The 17,935-nt window shown below is 39.3% G+C and overlaps 1 protein-coding gene across 5 annotated transcripts in view; it reads right to left on the bottom strand.

Moving 5' to 3' along the window:
• The window catches only part of chl1a (cell adhesion molecule L1-like a), a 29,320-nt gene extending 15,255 nt beyond the window's left edge, over positions 1-14,065 (bottom strand). For 2 of the 5 annotated variants that reach the window (XM_027017901.3, XM_081707091.1), the window contains exons 1-13: positions 7,785-7,916; positions 6,472-6,517; positions 4,968-5,130; positions 4,607-4,715; positions 4,159-4,349; positions 3,941-4,063; positions 3,236-3,406; positions 3,092-3,121; positions 2,827-2,929; positions 2,451-2,632; positions 2,101-2,235; positions 1,261-1,395; positions 410-521 (exon numbers count right to left, since the gene is read on the bottom strand). In XM_027017901.3, coding sequence (XP_026873702.3) covers positions 410-521; positions 1,261-1,395; positions 2,101-2,235; positions 2,451-2,632; positions 2,827-2,929; positions 3,092-3,121; positions 3,236-3,406; positions 3,941-4,063; positions 4,159-4,349; positions 4,607-4,715; positions 4,968-5,049 — 1,373 coding nt within the window. In that variant the 5' untranslated portion in view covers positions 5,050-5,130; positions 6,472-6,517; positions 7,785-7,916. Of the gene's footprint in view, positions 1-409; positions 522-1,260; positions 1,396-2,100; positions 2,236-2,450; positions 2,633-2,826; positions 2,930-3,091; positions 3,122-3,235; positions 3,407-3,940; positions 4,064-4,158; positions 4,350-4,606; positions 4,716-4,967; positions 5,131-5,591; positions 6,426-6,471; positions 6,518-7,784; positions 7,917-13,998 lie in introns of those variants that run through there. The other 3 variants (XM_081707089.1, XM_081707090.1, XM_081707088.1) reach the window with 3 other exon arrangements.
• Between the last annotated feature and the right edge of the window lie 3,870 nt (positions 14,066-17,935).

The raw sequence follows: 17,935 nt of genomic DNA, 5'->3' as shown, positions 1-17,935 counted from the left end.
AATAGAGAAGCTCATGAACGTAAAGTAAAGGAATCCTTAGAGACAGTAAGCACATTTTGGAGGTTTCAGGTGCTGTATTCCACGGCATGGGGAGGTTTATAAAGATGAAATATAGCGAGATATAGAGGATATCATTGCTTCAAATGTAAATAATGATCTGAAAGAACAGGATTTCAATATGAAGTTCAGAAAATTACAAATTCATCACAGTGTATCATTTCAGTTATGATTAGTCTTTTCAACATTCCAGTTGCAATTAGAATTAGGAGTTGAAAACCTAAACTAAATATATTTTGCATCTGATTAGTCACTTCAAATGAAATAGCCCATCAGTCCAGTAAAAATGAACAACTAGAACTAACAATAGGCATGAGAAGAAAACAGCATTCCAAAATAGCATGAAACTAACCAGTTAATATTTGCAGGTGGGGAGCTAAAGACTTGGCAGTCCATGGTGACACTCTTCCCACGGACGGTGGCATACTCCAGATAATCTTGTGTCAGAATCAAAGGAGGGTAATCTGGGATGAAACCAGGTCATTAGTAATTTACGCAAGTGTCTGAACATCAAACAGCAGAAGCAGTGAATGGGCTAGTTTCAGTGAAGGGTTTTCAAAGCAGGTGATTGAAGATGCAGTCAGTTCCACAATTAAAGGCTAAAAATTCCATTAACATAAAAAAGCATCAATATGCTGCCAGCAATGAAAAAGAAGCAACAAAACAGGCTTGAGCAAGGGCACTAATTGTCTCTCTCACACACACACACACACACACACACACACACACACACACACACACACACACACACACACACACGCTCTCTCGCTACCCCACTACCCCTCACCCCCCAAAGGAAGTTACTGTACTTCTATGTCAGTTGCAAATGAACAGCTGCTCAGACCCTAAGGCAACCATATCAGCATAAATATCATATCATAATCAAAGCAGAGACTTGATGAAAATGTCTGCTATAACACTTCCAAAGCTCTCCAAACTCCCCTTATAATCCCAGGGACAACAAGAGCGAAAATTATACTCACTTGCATTCATATTAGCTGATATGTACCTTATATACACATTGCATATATATTTAATTCACCATGCAGTTTAGCCCCTATTGTATTGTCCACAGCTTTCCTTCAGTACCATTACATCTTTTTCAGTGTCTTAGGGGTGGTTAATAATAATGTGAAACTGATTAAGTGGACTATTTTAGGGGCTAATGACATGCTTCAACTATGGCTGTGTAGAGCTACTCACTCATGACCATGATGTTAGCAGTAGCCAAGAGGGACCCATGTCTGTTGGAGGCCTCACACTGGTATACTGCAGTGTCGTTCGGTTGGGCTCTGTGAAGGCTAATGTTGTTACCACTTCCTTGGGTTGAGGGCAAATCTTGAGGGGGAAAAAGGGTGATTCTGGTCAGGTTTGGATAAATTATGCTGTGGTTTACTAAAAGACTAGCATTTTAGAAGTTCTTTGCAAAGTAATTGTAATCTCATATATAAAAGGTTTTGCTTTATTATTGTTAAGTACTTGATGTAATAGTCCCAGACATATTTGCTGTTGATCAATATGACCACTGATACATTAATGATACATTATAACAATCCTCTGTAAAGAATGCAAAAATAATTATTGCAAAAGGATTTTGCAGTCATTTTTTCTACTGTGTCTGATTGCATCATCTCACACCAGTAATCACAACAATGCACAAGAACAAATAAATAGTGGCCCCACACATCATCTTGAAAGAAAAAAAAAAGTTTGGTTCATGCTGTTTGCCTCAGGTTCAGAAGCCAAGCTCTAGACTAAACCAACCACAGATCAATGAGATGAAAACCTTATTTTAAAATGACTGAAGGTTTGTTTATATTGTGCTCTCTGAAAGCAGAGGAATCAAATTCCCATAACATTCCTGTTTGCCAAAGAAGGCGGGACGTCCCTCTTTACTCAATGGCATTACATTGAGGTACATGTACAACATTGCATGACAAACACACAATATTGTATCAGCGACTGTACCCTTCAAAATTTGGGTGGAAGGCTATTCTGCTCTAATATGGGCATAGTCAGGGGCTTCTGTTGACTTTAACTCACTATGGAAGGGTTGGCCGTTCTTCCTCCAGGTGAGTACGGGCTGTGGTCTCCCTCCAGCACGGCACTCGATGCGCACGTCTGATCCAATCGTGACTACCTGACTCCGCGTGGGCTCCTTCACCCAGTGTGGTGGCTCTGTGACACGGGAAGGATTTTACTACCCAGACTAGCGCAACACTGCCATCCTGTGTGTGTCGAAGGAATGTGTGCCTGTATTTAAGAAGAATGTCTGAGCCAAACTGCTCCATTTTAAGGTGAGAGACGGCCTTGTAATGCTGACAAAAGATGGCACCTAAGTGTGCAATTTAAAACCTAAGTTCTGTCCTTCAAAAGAAGGAATGACTGTAAACCTTCGACTGCCACGTGGAAGTGGTGGACAGCTTCCCCAAAAGAGTTCTTAGCCTTGCATGCGTATTTTCCACTGTCTTCCTCTTTGACCTTCGATATAGTCAACAGTTTTCCATAATTCTTAATGTTGGTGCGTTTCGGCAACTTCTCTCCCACCTTGGTCCACTCTATTGTTGGTGTAGGGCTAAAACAAAAATTAGAATGCAAAAACAGATTTGCATCACATAAATGATTTTCTCATTTGACAGTTGCCTGAATGATACCCAGATAAATGATCTTCTCACAGAAATCTAAAGGTTTAAGATGTTTAAGAGAATGATGCTGAATGATGAACTCTACTTCAGTATCTTACTTTCAGGTTAAACAGTGCACACTTACAGCCCCTCTGAGATACACTCCAGTTCAAGCTCCTCGTCTTTCACCAGGTATGTTTGGGAATGATCACCAGAGGGCACCAAAAAGTTGGGCTTCCTACCCAGACCTGAGTGTACAAACACAAGCGGTCAAAGATCATTCTGATGCGTATTCATTCGTATTCAAGCATGGTAATCTGATTCTTTTGGAACAACTAAATAAACTATATAAACTGTATAATGAGCAAAAAAACAAAAAAAACAAAGCCATTGAACTATATCTGTCTCACCTCTGTCATTTGCGTGACTGCTAGAGTTCACTGAAAGTACAGAAGGCATCACAGAAGGAAAGTTGTTGTTTTTTTCTTACAAAACCACACACCATAAATGCAGCAGTATTTATATGAGGGTGAGCAGTAGACATGAACACATACAGGGTATGACCACAACGGGAACGGCATTTTTCTGCACAATGGTACGAATTCTGGGGAAGGAAGCAAAGCAGCAGTAGTCTCTGCGACTGTCTTTCTGAACAGTGTTTGAGAAGTAGAGGTTTCCATTCAGGCCCATGGACACCCTCTCGTTCTGCTCAATGTGCTGAAGACCTGGGAACAGTGAAGAGGACACTTATCTTCACATGAGGAACCAGAGCCTTAAATGGATTGTCGTTCATGAAGGGCAGCAGCGTGTAATCAGAGCAAAGTCTTAAAATCCCCTACAGAGGTCCTGGTGCAATTTTTTAACCTTTACATAATGATGAAAAGACATATTTTCTTTGAAAAAACATGCAAGAAGTGTAATATGTTCTCTAAGATCAATTAAACCTCTTACTCCTTAAATGTTTTGTATATCTGGGAAATACAATGTTATAGTACAATTTATTTTCAACTAATAAACTAACATCATCTGATAAACCTGATGATTATGCTTATTTCTGAAAACTGCTACGTAAAAATACTTCAGTTTCTCCTGTTGTGGAGAATATGGATCTCAAGTACAAAGCTCCAGTTCCTAGAGATACCCAGACTGGATCAGATTACTTAATCCAAAATATATCCTATTTAACTTAATTATGTCATGAACAGAGAAAAAATAATGTGTGAGTGCCCAGGTCTGGCGCGCAGCATCCTGGAACTTACCAATAGTCATCCAGTAGAGTTGAAACGGTGGGATGCCTTTGGGCGGGTTACACTCCAGAACCACTGAATCTCCCTCATTAACCACTATTGGCTCGATCTTTTCCTTTGGGAACTTTGGTGCAGCTTTGAAAGAAGTACAAATAACCCAAAAAGCAATGCTGATTACATCATTCTATCGACACCTACTAACTCAACATCGAAGTTGGAGAACAGCTTACAAGGCACAGTGAAATCGGCTTCCTCTGATATGGCAGTTCCCAGTTTGTTGGAGGCATAACATCTGTATCTGCCCTGATATTTTGCCAGGTCTTTGGTGTTTGGTATCACAAAACTCCCACTGTTGTTGTATTTTATGAGACTGGACTCCCTATATGGATTAAAGTCTTGTCCATCTTTAGTCCACCAGAACCTGTTCAATGAACAGCATTCAACATTATCCAGAATACATACTAGACTTCTTTCCGCTATGCTCATGTGTATGCAGTATACATTCTTTAAATGTACTGTATTCTTAAAGATAAGGTCTGCTGAATTTTTAGCTGGGAGGAGCATAAATTAATGTTATGTTAAAAATCCAGATGATTTATGAAAAGCACAAAAGGGGTTTTAGACCGCTTTAACTGGGTGTTACAACCACAACATGAGTCAGCGTAATGATGGTCTTACACTGGTATTGGGTTGCCTTTGGCTTCACACATCAAAGTGAAACTATCTTCAAATGGCAAGGCAACGAGAGAACGCGGAGGCTGGGCTATTATTGTTGGCAGCTGTTCCACTGGAGGGAAAAATACAGTTCAAATGAGGCACCTTATATGTACAAACTCCAATGACGCATTTCATAGGAGTGTTTTCAAGTTTACCATCTCTGCGCATAATGGCAAAGCTTATGTAAACCGTTAACAAAAGGTTAAAAAATGTTAAAAGGGTAACAAGAGCTGTGGCAGACGATGTTGCAACAGAAACATGGCAGGGAGTTGTATGGCAGAGAACAGTAGCTTCCTGTGATTATAATTGTGAGATTACTTACCCTGAGGAGGAATATGCAGGCCACAGCCGACAGATAAGGCAGCCAAGAGGAGCTTAACACCAACTCCCCCGAGACACCTCATCTCAACAGCCTGATGAAACCCCCTTACTCCCACCAACTTCTCAGCTAATGCACTTAGCCACTTAGCTCTCAGCTACTGACTCTTAGAGGAAAAAAGAGATTCAACAGGAGAAATATGAGAGCAGACCAGAGCAGAGCAGAAAGCTCCCATGAAGCTCCAGACATTCAAGCATGATCTGCCTTCATTACAGTCTTATATACTTTTTGACATATGGACGTAGGGTAGGCTGGATAACTAGGCTGGTATAACTATTCTGATCCCTTTTCACCTCGGGTTATAGAAAAAACATATCAACACAGATTCTTCAGTGCTAGCACTACAACATTAGAGTAGTATTTCTATTACAAATGGGCATAATCAAAGAATATGTCCATAAAAAACTTTTTTTTTCTGGCATTTTCTTCTGATTCCTATAAATTGAGTTAAAAACACTGGATCAACAGTGTTCTGCCAACACACCCTCAAAGAAAATGAGAACAGGTTTTATGTCAGTTGACTGACAAGTTATACTGAACATCGTCACATTCTTGTTTCCTTCTTACCTGTTTACAATAATAAGGGAAGACCTGCTGAAATTTCCATGGTTTCTGCTGAACGAAAATTTAGCCACGAGGTGCAAGCTAATTACATGTGTCAAAGGCTCACTGCACTTAGCCACTCATGAGTCAAGCAAGTTCAAAGCTAGGAAGAAAATGCCTCGCCTACATACCACCGCGAATGAACGAGGACTAACTGCTGCTGAACGTCTACCCAAGCAATAGCCCAGGGTAGTGGCTTATGGTCCTGACAGGTCCTCCTCTCGGCATTACATTCCTAAATGTTCAGTTGACGTGGTGAGTCAGTAAACCTCCTGATCACTGCTCGGGCTCGAGGGGAAGCACACTATCCACGAGGCATGAAAAAATACACTCTTAAATAAACAAAATAAGAAAAACAGGAAAACAGGCCGATTTCTAAGTGCTGTTGGTGCTCTGAGGGTCTGGATGCAAACTTTTATCTATAAAGGAGAAGAAATAGCCGAACGCAGGGTTCCGAATGGGGCTTTTGCGACCAGAAGCCATGGCCAGGCCAGGTTACAGTTTCAAATTTCTTTACGCTTCACTCAAGACATGATAAAATGTCAGAGGCCTGCAGGTGTTAATATCTGCTCAAATTTGCCATTGCATATTTCAATATGCAGCCAATTTGCGAAAAGGGGCATGAAAGGTCAGGCAGAACTATTTCAGCCCTCTTTCAGCAGGTTTTACTTAGCGACATAACGGCTCCCCCCTGCACGGGACAAGCATACGAACCTTGGAAAGGTTCAAGCCAGGACTTATGCAAGGTAGCACTGCTGCTAAATTCACTAGAAATAACCACAATTGGATCTGCTGACAAGAAATATGGTTTCTCCACCAAAAATATTTCTGTGAACAGCCTTACCTGGCCAGTCTAAAGAGGCTATGCTGGAGCATCAATAAGTAGGAATCTGAAAGTACATGTGAGGGTACATTTAGGAGAAAATGCAATTATGCAATTGCAATGCTTATACTTGGTTCATATTTTCAGCCATTAAAAACATCATTTTCCAGAAGTGGAACTCTGCACCTGGTTTTCATTTGCAGCAATCAATAAATAAGATATAATTTATTTTTCATTATTAGTATTTGCTAAAAATATTATGTACATGCTATGCTTTCTTCTCATCAAAACCCCAGCATTTGATGCTGCAAGCTGATTAACTGCAGGGGTGAGCTACTTTACCTGGTAGTCAGGTAGAGAGTACATCTTAAACTTCAGATGTGAAAAGATTCAGGTGAACTCAGGTTCATCCTTTAATATGACGACAACAAAGTATAGACTTCTGACCATATTGCAGTATTTACTATTACCGAGATTTCTTAAGGAATGAAGAGCACCTAAAAGCTGACCTTGGGTAAACCATGTTCAGTAAAGACAGTAGTAGTGATCACTACCAGGAGTCACTAAGGTCAAAACTAAATTGAAATATTCACTGGTAAAGTTAATATGTCAAGTAATGTTAATTTTAGGAGCTCTACATTGTGATTTAAAAATACGTTATTTGTAGTTTATAAAGTTGTTTACAAAGTTTATGTTTTATAAATAATAAAGTGCACTAATGACAATACAGTTTATCTACCATTTGGCAGTTAAACTTAAAAAAATAAATAAAAATTCTAAGAAAAAGATCCAAATTAACACCCTGTACCAGTAGGAGGCGCTGTGGTACCCCAGCAACTGTACGTCCCACAGCTATAGCAGGAAGAAGGAACCACTACTGTTGTTTTGCCCAATTTTAAACCACACTTTAAAGTTCCTGAAATATCTGTTTGATCATGCCATTGAAATAATATGCTGATTTCAATGCCAGTAGCTTTTCCATTTACTGCACCCTCTTCTATTTAATATTATGTTTAGTCCTTTTGCACTTGAGGGTGTCTTGTGAAAGTGATGCAAAAGTAATGCAAAAGGTAACAAATCCTTTGGCACAAAAAGTATTATGGTAACGTACATTTAAGAAAAGGTTAAATACATGTTACATTTTAAAAGTAACTTCCTAAGCCTGCACTGAGAAATGCTTTAAAAGGTCTGTTGTACCTGAAGTCAGAGAATATGATAACCCCATTCTGATATGCTTTGCTGACATTAGAAGAATAACATGTAACCATACACCTGCTGTTACACTCCTCATGAAAGAGCATGCTAAGTCAAACAGAAGGAGCTTCTGTGCTTACTTGTGCCAGTCCAGTAGATAGCATCCGCAAGACAGCAACACGATAATTCCGTTATAGCGAAACGCAGGAGAGGAGCAGCTACAATATCAAACACATTCAGACTGACTGTCTATGTGCTCCATGAAGTCACACATTCTTACACCCCCCCCCCCCCCCCCCCACACACACACCCCTCTAACATGCCCCAGCACTCCAGCAAAGCACGAAGGGACATTCACAGAGGAGATGCCTGTGAATGTGATGTTTCTAACTAGGCAAGAGCCACTATGCCTGCACAAAGACTTAACAAAAGTCTGATCCACACAGCTATTTGCAAACCCTTAAAGAAATTAACCCAAAAATTATAGAAATCCTCACTTTCCAGTGTAGAGTGCCTTTACTTAGCTATTATATTATTAATTTAATAACTGGACCATATTTTGATACAATATATATGATATATTTGATATATGATCATTTTTAAGGTGATGGATTTTTTTTTTTCTGGTGGACCGAGCCTCTTGTGCTAAACGCCATATGGAATGTGGAAACAAACAAAAACTATCCTGAAGGAATGGTTCTGTGTAAACTCAATCTTCCACAAAAAACAGTTTTTCATAAACACATTCCCAAATCTTCAAACAAGTTAACATACAAGTATTTATTTTTGGCCATTGTCATGTGCAAACTCATTTGGTGTGGAGGGACTAAAAAATTGCTAAAAGCTCTCTGTGTCTTTCTTCTTTTCATGGGAATGGGCTGAAAGGTAGCTGGAAGCATGTATACATTCGGCTTTTCGCCAAACCATTGCCAACTCTTGGTGTATGTAGCTATACAGCTTGTTTATATCTTGGTGTATGACATGATATTGCATGGAACACCATGCTTCGCTGCAAGACACACTATAAACACTATAAACAAGTTGATTAAATACTGTCAAATAATCCAGAACAAAATTATTTAATCCTTAGAACAGCTGCATGCTTTGACGTCGACCCCCTCTGGAAGACTGAACAGGATGGGATGGGCATTTGGAACAGAATAGGTGTTCCGACTTGCCTGACAATACAGGCTGTGGATTAGCGTGAGAATGTGGAAGCACCACTGCAAACAGTGAAAAACAAAGACGTGAGAGAAAGTACAACAAACCCAGGCTGATCCTTTAAGACGGAAAGTCAAGAGCGTTGTCTCCAGAGTCACTGGGATTTGCTGGACTAAGACACATAATCTCTGTAATCATATCCCAGATTTATGACGCCATGTTAGAACTGCAGTGTACTGATATACGAAGTATTGGAACGTTTATAATGTGGTAGTGAACAGGGAAGAATTATTAATCTCTGTGGTGCTACAGTTAGTGAGCTGTGTCAGATTGAGTTACAAAGAGAGAAGAGGTAGAACATGCTTTCGGTTCATGAAGTCCTGTGAGTGAACTTTTATGAGGTTTCAAGGCTTTTACTCGCAGATGCTGTTTAAGGAAAGGAATATCTCTGCATTGCAAGTCATAAATTTAGAAAACAGAACAAGGGTCATATGCTCAGCAATTCTCTCCTGGGTAAAGGCTTGTTTACCCAGGAGAGTTAAATACGGGGATTCAGACCACTCTCTAGATTCTGATCTTTAGAGATCTCCTTTTTCTAAGCTTTTTTTTTTTCTGATGCAATATTAACACTTTTGTATACATCTTACATTTTATATTTGATAGAAGCATCTACGGTTTTTATCCCTTATCTCATGGTGATCCTACAGTAACCGTGATCATACAGTAACTTAGTCCGGTGCTAGTCAAAGATGTCATATGTATATAACGTCATATGATATCAGACATTTACACACCTGAAAAATCTAAACAACCTGGATATACCTGACATTAATAAGAATGCTCATATGAAAGAGCAATTTACCAGACATTCCACAACATAGTTAGTACAATGAAAGCATTACCATTGTTTCTTGACAGAGGTTACTGGAAGCTTTTTACTGTGATTCTGTGTAGCTGTTTAGGTATTCCTTTTTCTTCTCTTTTTTGGAGACTTGTAGGTATGGGTGCCATTTTTGGTTGATTTTTCTCTTGGTTACGGTTTAGTTAAGGATTCAGGTTAGCGAATATCTTTTCTTTTATTATTTATTTTGTGAGAGGATACGTTAGTGTCTTGGGGCTGCTGTTACGGTTTGTTTGTTTCTTTTGCTTTTGTGTGTTTGTTTCCTTGGCAGGAAGCCCAGTCTGACAGATTTTCTCCTTGTTTTGCTGTGGCATTTATTTGAGTTATTTTGTTATTTCGTGAGATGATAATGGAGATCTAAAACAGTAAAGTAAGAATAAGGTCACGTGGCTTTGTCCCATCTGTATGTGCGTTATGGTCCCTGACCCCTCTTGACTACGTAGACACATGTAGACACATGTAGACACATGCAGTACATGCACAAACCTTTACAATCGTCTCAGCTCACTTGCTTCAAGATAGACGTATATATATAGACCTGGTTGTCAGGCAGAGAAAACACACACATGATAGTAATCTGACACTGAACCATCTCAATGGGTTTTGAGATTATAGGAGTCCCAGGAGTGGATTATAAATTTTTAAAAATCATAGTGATCATTTTAAAAAGGGCCTCAACCCTGCTTCTTGCATTGGTCCCCAGAATTTTGCACTACACCTCCGGATTCACATTTAGCACAATTACAGCAAGAACTGTAAATGATTACATAATTTAAATGATCACGCTGTGTGGCTGCACCAATAATGTGAATCCTTCTGCCTTTGATGTTCCACCTCGACATGAGAACCCTTCAGCTTATCTTACTGACACACACAACTTCAGAAACCACAGGCAAGCATGAACACAAGCATGAAATGCCTGGAATCCAAAGCACAAAGCCACAATATATCAAACCTCTGACGGCCTACTGACAGCCAGAACCTGTACTTCCAGTGGTGAGGAAGAGGTTACACAAAAGTTGTACAAAAATTCAGGGGCATATTCAGTTACAGGGCAACATCTCAGTGTCACATTTCAAACAATGTTCAAAGGAGCTGATATAGGTACAACAAATTACAGCAGTGTGCCATATGGTGCTGTGGATTTATGTGACTATTCTGGAGTTAAATGCAGCAGCTTAAAAAATAATGTAATTGAAGTCTTTTATCAGGCTTTGCCCTTAAGCCATTTCAGGCCATTTTCTTACACTTTTGTTCAAATCCCTCATAATTAAGAAATAATGAATAGATTTGTCATAATCAAGAAATGTTTTAAAAAATAACGTTTAATCTCTCATTTATCTCTCAATTTAAAAGCACATATTTCGGCTATTGCACAACACTCCACACGGTGCCACAGGCATTAGGAAATTAAGTGCATGCCAACCTGCGCACAAGCAAACAATGTTAAATAATGGACAAATAATGCTCTTAACATGCACTCAACATTACCTAAAAGCCAAAGGTAATATGTAATACATAGCATATGCCAAATAGTTTTGATCTAGCATGTTCTTAACTCTATAATTACTTTAAAAGTCATGAAGTATTTTTAGCCATTCCTTATCCGTTTGCAGCACTTGTGAGATTGGGGGGGGGGGGGGGGGCCTAAATTACGCCTCTGCACTGCACCTATTTTATGTATCTCTCCTGTATTTGAGAAAAAAGGGACAGCAGCATCTACAATTTTACATCCTGTCATTCAGAAAACACCAGTGTATGTCAGCACTTCTCCATACACTAGGTCTTGCTTAATCATAGTCTGATAACTCTTAACAGCCTTTAATAACAAGTCACTTAGTCTAGGCCACCTTATCCAGCCTCATTGACGCTCTGCAGTTTGCTACGAAGCTCATCTCACCAGACATTTTCAGCCATTTTATCAGAAACATCCAGAAATCTGGTGTAAAAAGGGTAAACACATTATGAAGAAGGCTCCACAGCTCAAACCGTAAACCTCACAATGGACGTGAGGTGGAAACAGATATGATCAAGCAATCAAAAGCAAAAAAAACAAAAAACAAAAAAGTGGTCATATCACATTTGACAAAGACCAGACCACAAAATAAGCCATTGATCTCTTTTTTGCAGTAGCAGCGGATAGAAAAATAAATATCCTCAGTAATGAGTATTGAATAGAGTTTCTGCCACATGCAGGTGCAGTCTGTTAATGTGGTCACCTGGAGCTATTCCTTTCAAATTCAATGAGGCCTGTACAGAAGAACAATGGCTAAGATGACATGCCTTGAAATGAATAGATAAAAGTGCAACAAAGAAGTTTCTAATAAAACGATGCTGAGCCACTAAAGAATCGGAGTGTTGTGTAAGGCTTCATTCAGGCCGTTACTTGCTCGGAGATTCATGGACGATTCCAACTTTGACATGTTTCCAACATCATTATCTGCAGAGCATGCTGCAACAAAGCTCCCACACGCAAACTGAAAAAATATTCACACCTAACCATGTACACAGGGTCTTCATTATTCACAGGAAACAACAGCAGCGTTCGTCATTTGTGTTCTCAAAGCATATACCGCAATTTATGATCTGAAACTGTAGTGCCAGATGATATCCTTTAGCATTTTTCTAGAAGATTCACCGCCAGCATTAGGTGAATATCTACGGTAAGAGTGAGATATGATTTTGATGTAGCTTTGAGGTAGCACAGACTACGGGTTTAATTGAGCAAAGAATTATACCTGCTGAAATCCCACCAAATCTATTTCTGACCACTATATTTCTGACCACTGCTCTTTCAAGCTTCTCTCATTAAACCTTTACATCTACCAGCGCGTATTGACCAAAAGCAACTAGCTGCTTCAAATTTTAAAAACCTGGGCAGTGGTACCTCTGTGGTTATGATACTTGACTTGTAATCTGAAGGTTGCCAGTTCAAACCCCACTGTTGGGTCCATGAGCAATACCCTTAATGCTGAAGCAATTGCTCAAATCAGGCATAATTGTAAGCTGCTTTGGGTAAAGGCACAAGCTAAATGCTGTAAATGGTAAACCTTGAGAGCTAGTCATCTGAGTCCTATCTAGTGCCAGACATTGATTCCTGTTCCACATTGGTCAGTTTTGCTTGTCTCAATGCTGACTAAACTAATGGCTGTCTGGGTGGGGTGTTAGACCATGCCAATGAAATGGGAAAAAAAGTTGTGCAATCCAGATCAATTAGTATTTTAGAGATGCGTGAATAAATGTTTGTTCTAATCTGTGTGCCTGACGGAAAGACTGCAGGTCTTAGAAGGCTCCAGAACGCTGGGCCATGGTGAGAGAGAGAGTGGGAGAGGTGTAGATAAATGAAATGGCTCCAGAACAACATAAGTCAAGCAACGTTAGGCCAAACCTATATTTCCTATTCAATCCCAAGTAAACAGTCAGTTACTGAACACTTTGTGACTCATTCTAATGACATATAAGCGCACCGTTGCTTGACTCCCTGAAGCACATGCATTCATTAAAATAAGAATTTACACCCAGTCTTTATAATAAAGTAGGTAGCAAAACAACGGCACTTCAGTCAGTTTTCTGCCTCATAGGGTGTGTATGTGTTTGTTTGTTTGTTTGTGTGTGTGGGTGTGTGCATGCGTGTGGTAGGTGCAATGCATATAAAAACCTTATTCATTTCTACCACCTGTAACAACTTGTCGAGCAACAAACTGTCAATTTAAAGCCATACAATAACATTCATTGCCTTTCTAATAATATAATGTGTGTAGAAAGCAGAAAAAGCTTCTCTTTTGTGTCAAGAAAAAAATTGTAAATAAACTGACCTACAATTATTTTCAACTTTCAAACTTGACATAGTGTGCTCTTCACATACTCTAGCCCCCAATGCACAGTTGCCGCTATTGCTTAACAATGTTTGGTGTTGTGGGAAAAAACTCTGCAGAATATAACTTTTATATTGCTAAAACACTGCTTACTGCAGTCTAGGCACCAGAAAATACACCCTATATGTCCCTAAATGTCACTAACTGTATTTCATTTTCTGACGCCTTACTCCCTTGAGCTGACCAACATTCCCCATAATATTCCTATGGCAACATGCAGATGACATATTCAACAAAGCATGATGACTGAGTTATATTTATTTCTCCTCTAGCCAGTGACTAACTAATTTGCATTTGCTACCCAAAGCACACTATCAAGCCTCATCTGTTCTCAGGCACGTCTGACATGAGTAACTATAATGCCATTAAATCTGGTCCATTGTGCTGTCTGAAGAAAAACAGAGCAAAACGACTTACAGGCTTGTGAGAGTCACTTGATAGGAAGAGCGAGATTTCTTTATAGGGAGGACTTTATAGGGAGAGGAAGATTTTTGTGGCATTCTAGGCTTATACAGTTATACAGGCTTAGACAGGGACCCAATGGGAGGGAATTCATTTACATATGAATAAAGTTCAAAACCGTGTGGAATGCATACATTTGCTAAATGATAAAGTAGTAATAATAAAAACGTAAACGAGTACAAGTATCAGATAAAATATCTACAATGAGCAGCATCCAAAATAATTACAGTATTTATAGCTGAAATCATCTTAGTGATGCTAAAAAGCAGAAAATAGCAAAAGGATACAGGTGATATGAAACTCACTGCAGAACTGTGACCACGTACCCCTGCTTTTTCTCATTTTAGACCTTCGTTAGATCGCTATAAACATTAAATAATATATACACGTTCAAATGTGGACCTCTCAGAAATGGTTTCTGACTGGCATATGTCACCCCATTTATGCTAAATGTCAGATAACCACTATGGAGGTCCTCGGGCTTTCATCTGAAACAGTGTGTGACTGCCACATTAGCATCAACCGTCCTCTCCAGAGGAAAGTCCTATGTCAGAGGAGTCATACAAAAGACGAGATAGCACTAAATGGAAAACCTGTTTACTTTCTATTTAAGCTTCTAAAGGATATTGTCTACTGGGAGTATTTTTGATCTTCAATGTGTGACCAGACAGGGAAGTCCAAATGGACGGGGGTTACTCTATATTGGGAGACACAGTGAGGGCTCTGTTGTACAGAGCTGAATGGGGTGAAGTGCCCTCCGAGTGCTAGCAAACCGTGTCCATATTTAGAAGGAGGAATGTGGAGAATTGGCCCTTACAGTGGCAAAGGGGCTGCCCAAGTAAGCAGCAGACACAATACAGGATAGCCTAGACGTATATACTCCAGCGTGCGTGTGCGTGTGTAAGCGCAAGTCTGTAAACGGCAGTGCCTCACTTCATAGGTGGTCTCTGCATGGGATATCGTTTTCTCTTGTCAGGAGTGCTATAGAAATCTGTGTCAAATGTGGGAGGCGGTAATTAAATTAGCTATGGCCAGCAGGAGGAGTCAGGACCCCACCCATTTCCCATTCAGGTGGCAACCAAACAAGGTAACAAAAATACCACTGTGGGCTTTAACAAGATGACAGCTGTTAAACCGGCCATTATATGTATTCTGTGTATTTCAAGAAAAATAATAATTAGGGGAAGGAAACATAATGAAAGGATGTTTATCTGGTCTCACAGCCAAGAAAATCATTATTCAGGTTTAAACAAACCATAATGAGGAATCGATGTACAGTTCAATATGCACATCAAATATAATTCTTCAGACCTACATCTCAAAGGAAACAGCTTCTTTGGCCTAAATGCAGTGCCCCATGGTGCTTTGGTATCACTTGCACCAAAAGATCAGAAAGCTCAGTGCAGTTTGTTTCTGTGGCAGACAACTGCCCTGCCCCGCAGAACTCCCCGGGCAGCACCTCGGGCACGGCTCTATAAACACCAAAGCACGAAGCAGACAGCACTATAGATAAGATATGAATGAAAGGAGACTGCATGTAAAGACAAGTCTTTTGCTGCAAAATCTCCATGCCAATTTTTCATTCTGCAGCCTTTTCAGAGCTTGTTTTCAGTTTAACATAATGGTTTCGAAAGGCAAAAAAATGTTTTACAGCAGACATTTTACACTGCTTCCAATTTCTGATACTATTCTGGAACAACAGTAAGTGTTATGAATGCAGCTTAGTATTGAAGGTAAAATTGCAATGAAGCAATTATTTACAGAGCTGTTTACTGTTACTGAGCTTTTACGCTTCTGCTATAGGCAAGATATGCAAATGTAACTACAATAGTCAAAGGACATAACACTATCACAGTCCCTCTACAGTACTATGCATTAAACTATAGAGGAAAACTTTTAAAAGCCCTTATGAATTACTTACACTGTAAGTCATGAATGTACAAATATGCAAGATTATTAAACAAGTGTTTTGCCTGTCTTGTGATAGATTAAAACAGTATGTCATCTAAAAATATGTTAGATTTACTTCTCGTCACTATAATCCACAGCCATTAATCAAATCCATCACAGCAAACACTCAGTTTTCTACAAAATTTGCAGCATGAATCTCATTTTGAGGTTTTCCAGAACATTTACTGGACAATCACTGTCATTTATTTTGAGGAAATTTGCAGAGCATCCTATCCGAAAGAACATACAAACTATTTAATTAATGCAAAACAAAACCAGATTAATGTCAGAACACTTTGAGTCTGCATAACTGTTTTTGACATGGAACGTCTTCTCTGCAGCCATTATACTTTTAAAGTGCCTTAAAAGGAGGATCAGGCTTTAATAATTAATGTGCTTAACTATGTTTATGGAGTACACACTGACTATTTAAAAAACATTCCCTCAATCCCCCATTACCAGAGTGGGATTCGCCATAAGGGGTTTAGTCCTAAATCCACACAAATAATCCCAATGCAGATATTTCTTACTAGTAAATTCTGAATAATACTGCCGTGGTAGTAGGAAAGCAGAGGTATTTTGTAGATTGTATGGCACCTCTTCCATATTTGAAAACTGGATATTAGGGCTATTTGCTATTTGTGTGTAAAACATGGCTGATTCAAGAACTACATGAAAGCAAGTCACCAAAGTTATAATTATTGTAATAGTATAATTATTATATTGTTATAATTATTTCTTAAATCCGTTTCCAGGTTCAACTTTGTTGCAATGCAGTCTCTCCATATTTTTCATGGTGAACCTGATTCTTACTTCAACATCTTATGATATTCCTTCATTAGCTCTATGAATAATATTTATTTAGAGGTCAAATGAACTCCTAAGCCATATTCCACATGTGAGGATATGAAGAGAAGCTGAGACATGAACCTTTCCTTAGAAGGAAAGATACTCTTTGGCAGTGTATCTTAGCAATTAGACTACATTCCTCAAAAGTCATAACCCTGTTAGTCTTGCATGACATTCAGATCATAATCAAAAACAGTAAAACGAACAGTAAAACAAACAAAAAATGGAACCTTCATTTCCTAGAACTCCCACATTCATTCATTCCCCATCCGACTTGACTTTGTGATTTGTGTTAAGATCCGCAGAATGAAACAGCCAGGTCGATCATATCAAAGGACAGGGGTTTGTAAACCACATCAAACCCATGGCCACGCCAGTGTCTACTGGCTACAGTGTCTACGCACAAAGGCGTCAAAAGGGGCACAGTTTCGTCTCAGCAGGGCATAGCAATGGCCCACCATGCCTCGATCTACCAATTACCCATCCCAGTCAAGGGCCAGTCACACAATGAAGGAGGTTCGATCTATTGCTCAGTGTAAAGCTGAATAGACCAGTTTAGAACACAAACCACAGACACTGCCCTGGTCGACCTTCACTTCCTCCTCAGCCTGAGGAAACTCGTACAGACTTCACGATGCCACCACTGCTTTGTTAACCAAATTAACCAAGCGTAGCACATTGAATAAATATTGTTAAACAATTTGCTCTAAGGTGGGGTAAGGTGTGCTACAGGAGAAAAAGACACCCTTTAACTAATTTTTTAAAGTTTTTATATTAAACTAAATAGCGACTAAAATATTTTTATGTAATTCTGTTTCGTTTAGGTTAAGCATTCTGAGTGGTTTTTTTTTGTTTTGTTTTTCTTATGACCTGAAGATAACAATGGTTGGCTTTTCTCGAGATTACAACTTATTTTCTCACAGTTCTATTTACACTAGATCAATACTCGGTTAGGTTTTTTTCAGAAAATGTTAAACTTGCAAGGTCGAAATCATAGTAAAGCCAGACCCCGCGAAAGATGCAGGCCTCGTAGGAAGCGCGGAGCTTCTGCAGCCTATGGATGTGTGTAGAACTTACCGGTACATCCGAGTCA

The sequence above is a fragment of the Electrophorus electricus genome, chromosome 24, assembly GCF_041902795.1.
Source record: "Electrophorus electricus isolate QZ-2024a chromosome 24, ASM4190279v1, whole genome shotgun sequence".
NCBI classification, from domain to species: Eukaryota; Metazoa; Chordata; class Actinopteri; order Gymnotiformes; family Gymnotidae; genus Electrophorus; species Electrophorus electricus.
This window is presented reverse-complemented; position numbering and strand designations above follow the sequence as displayed.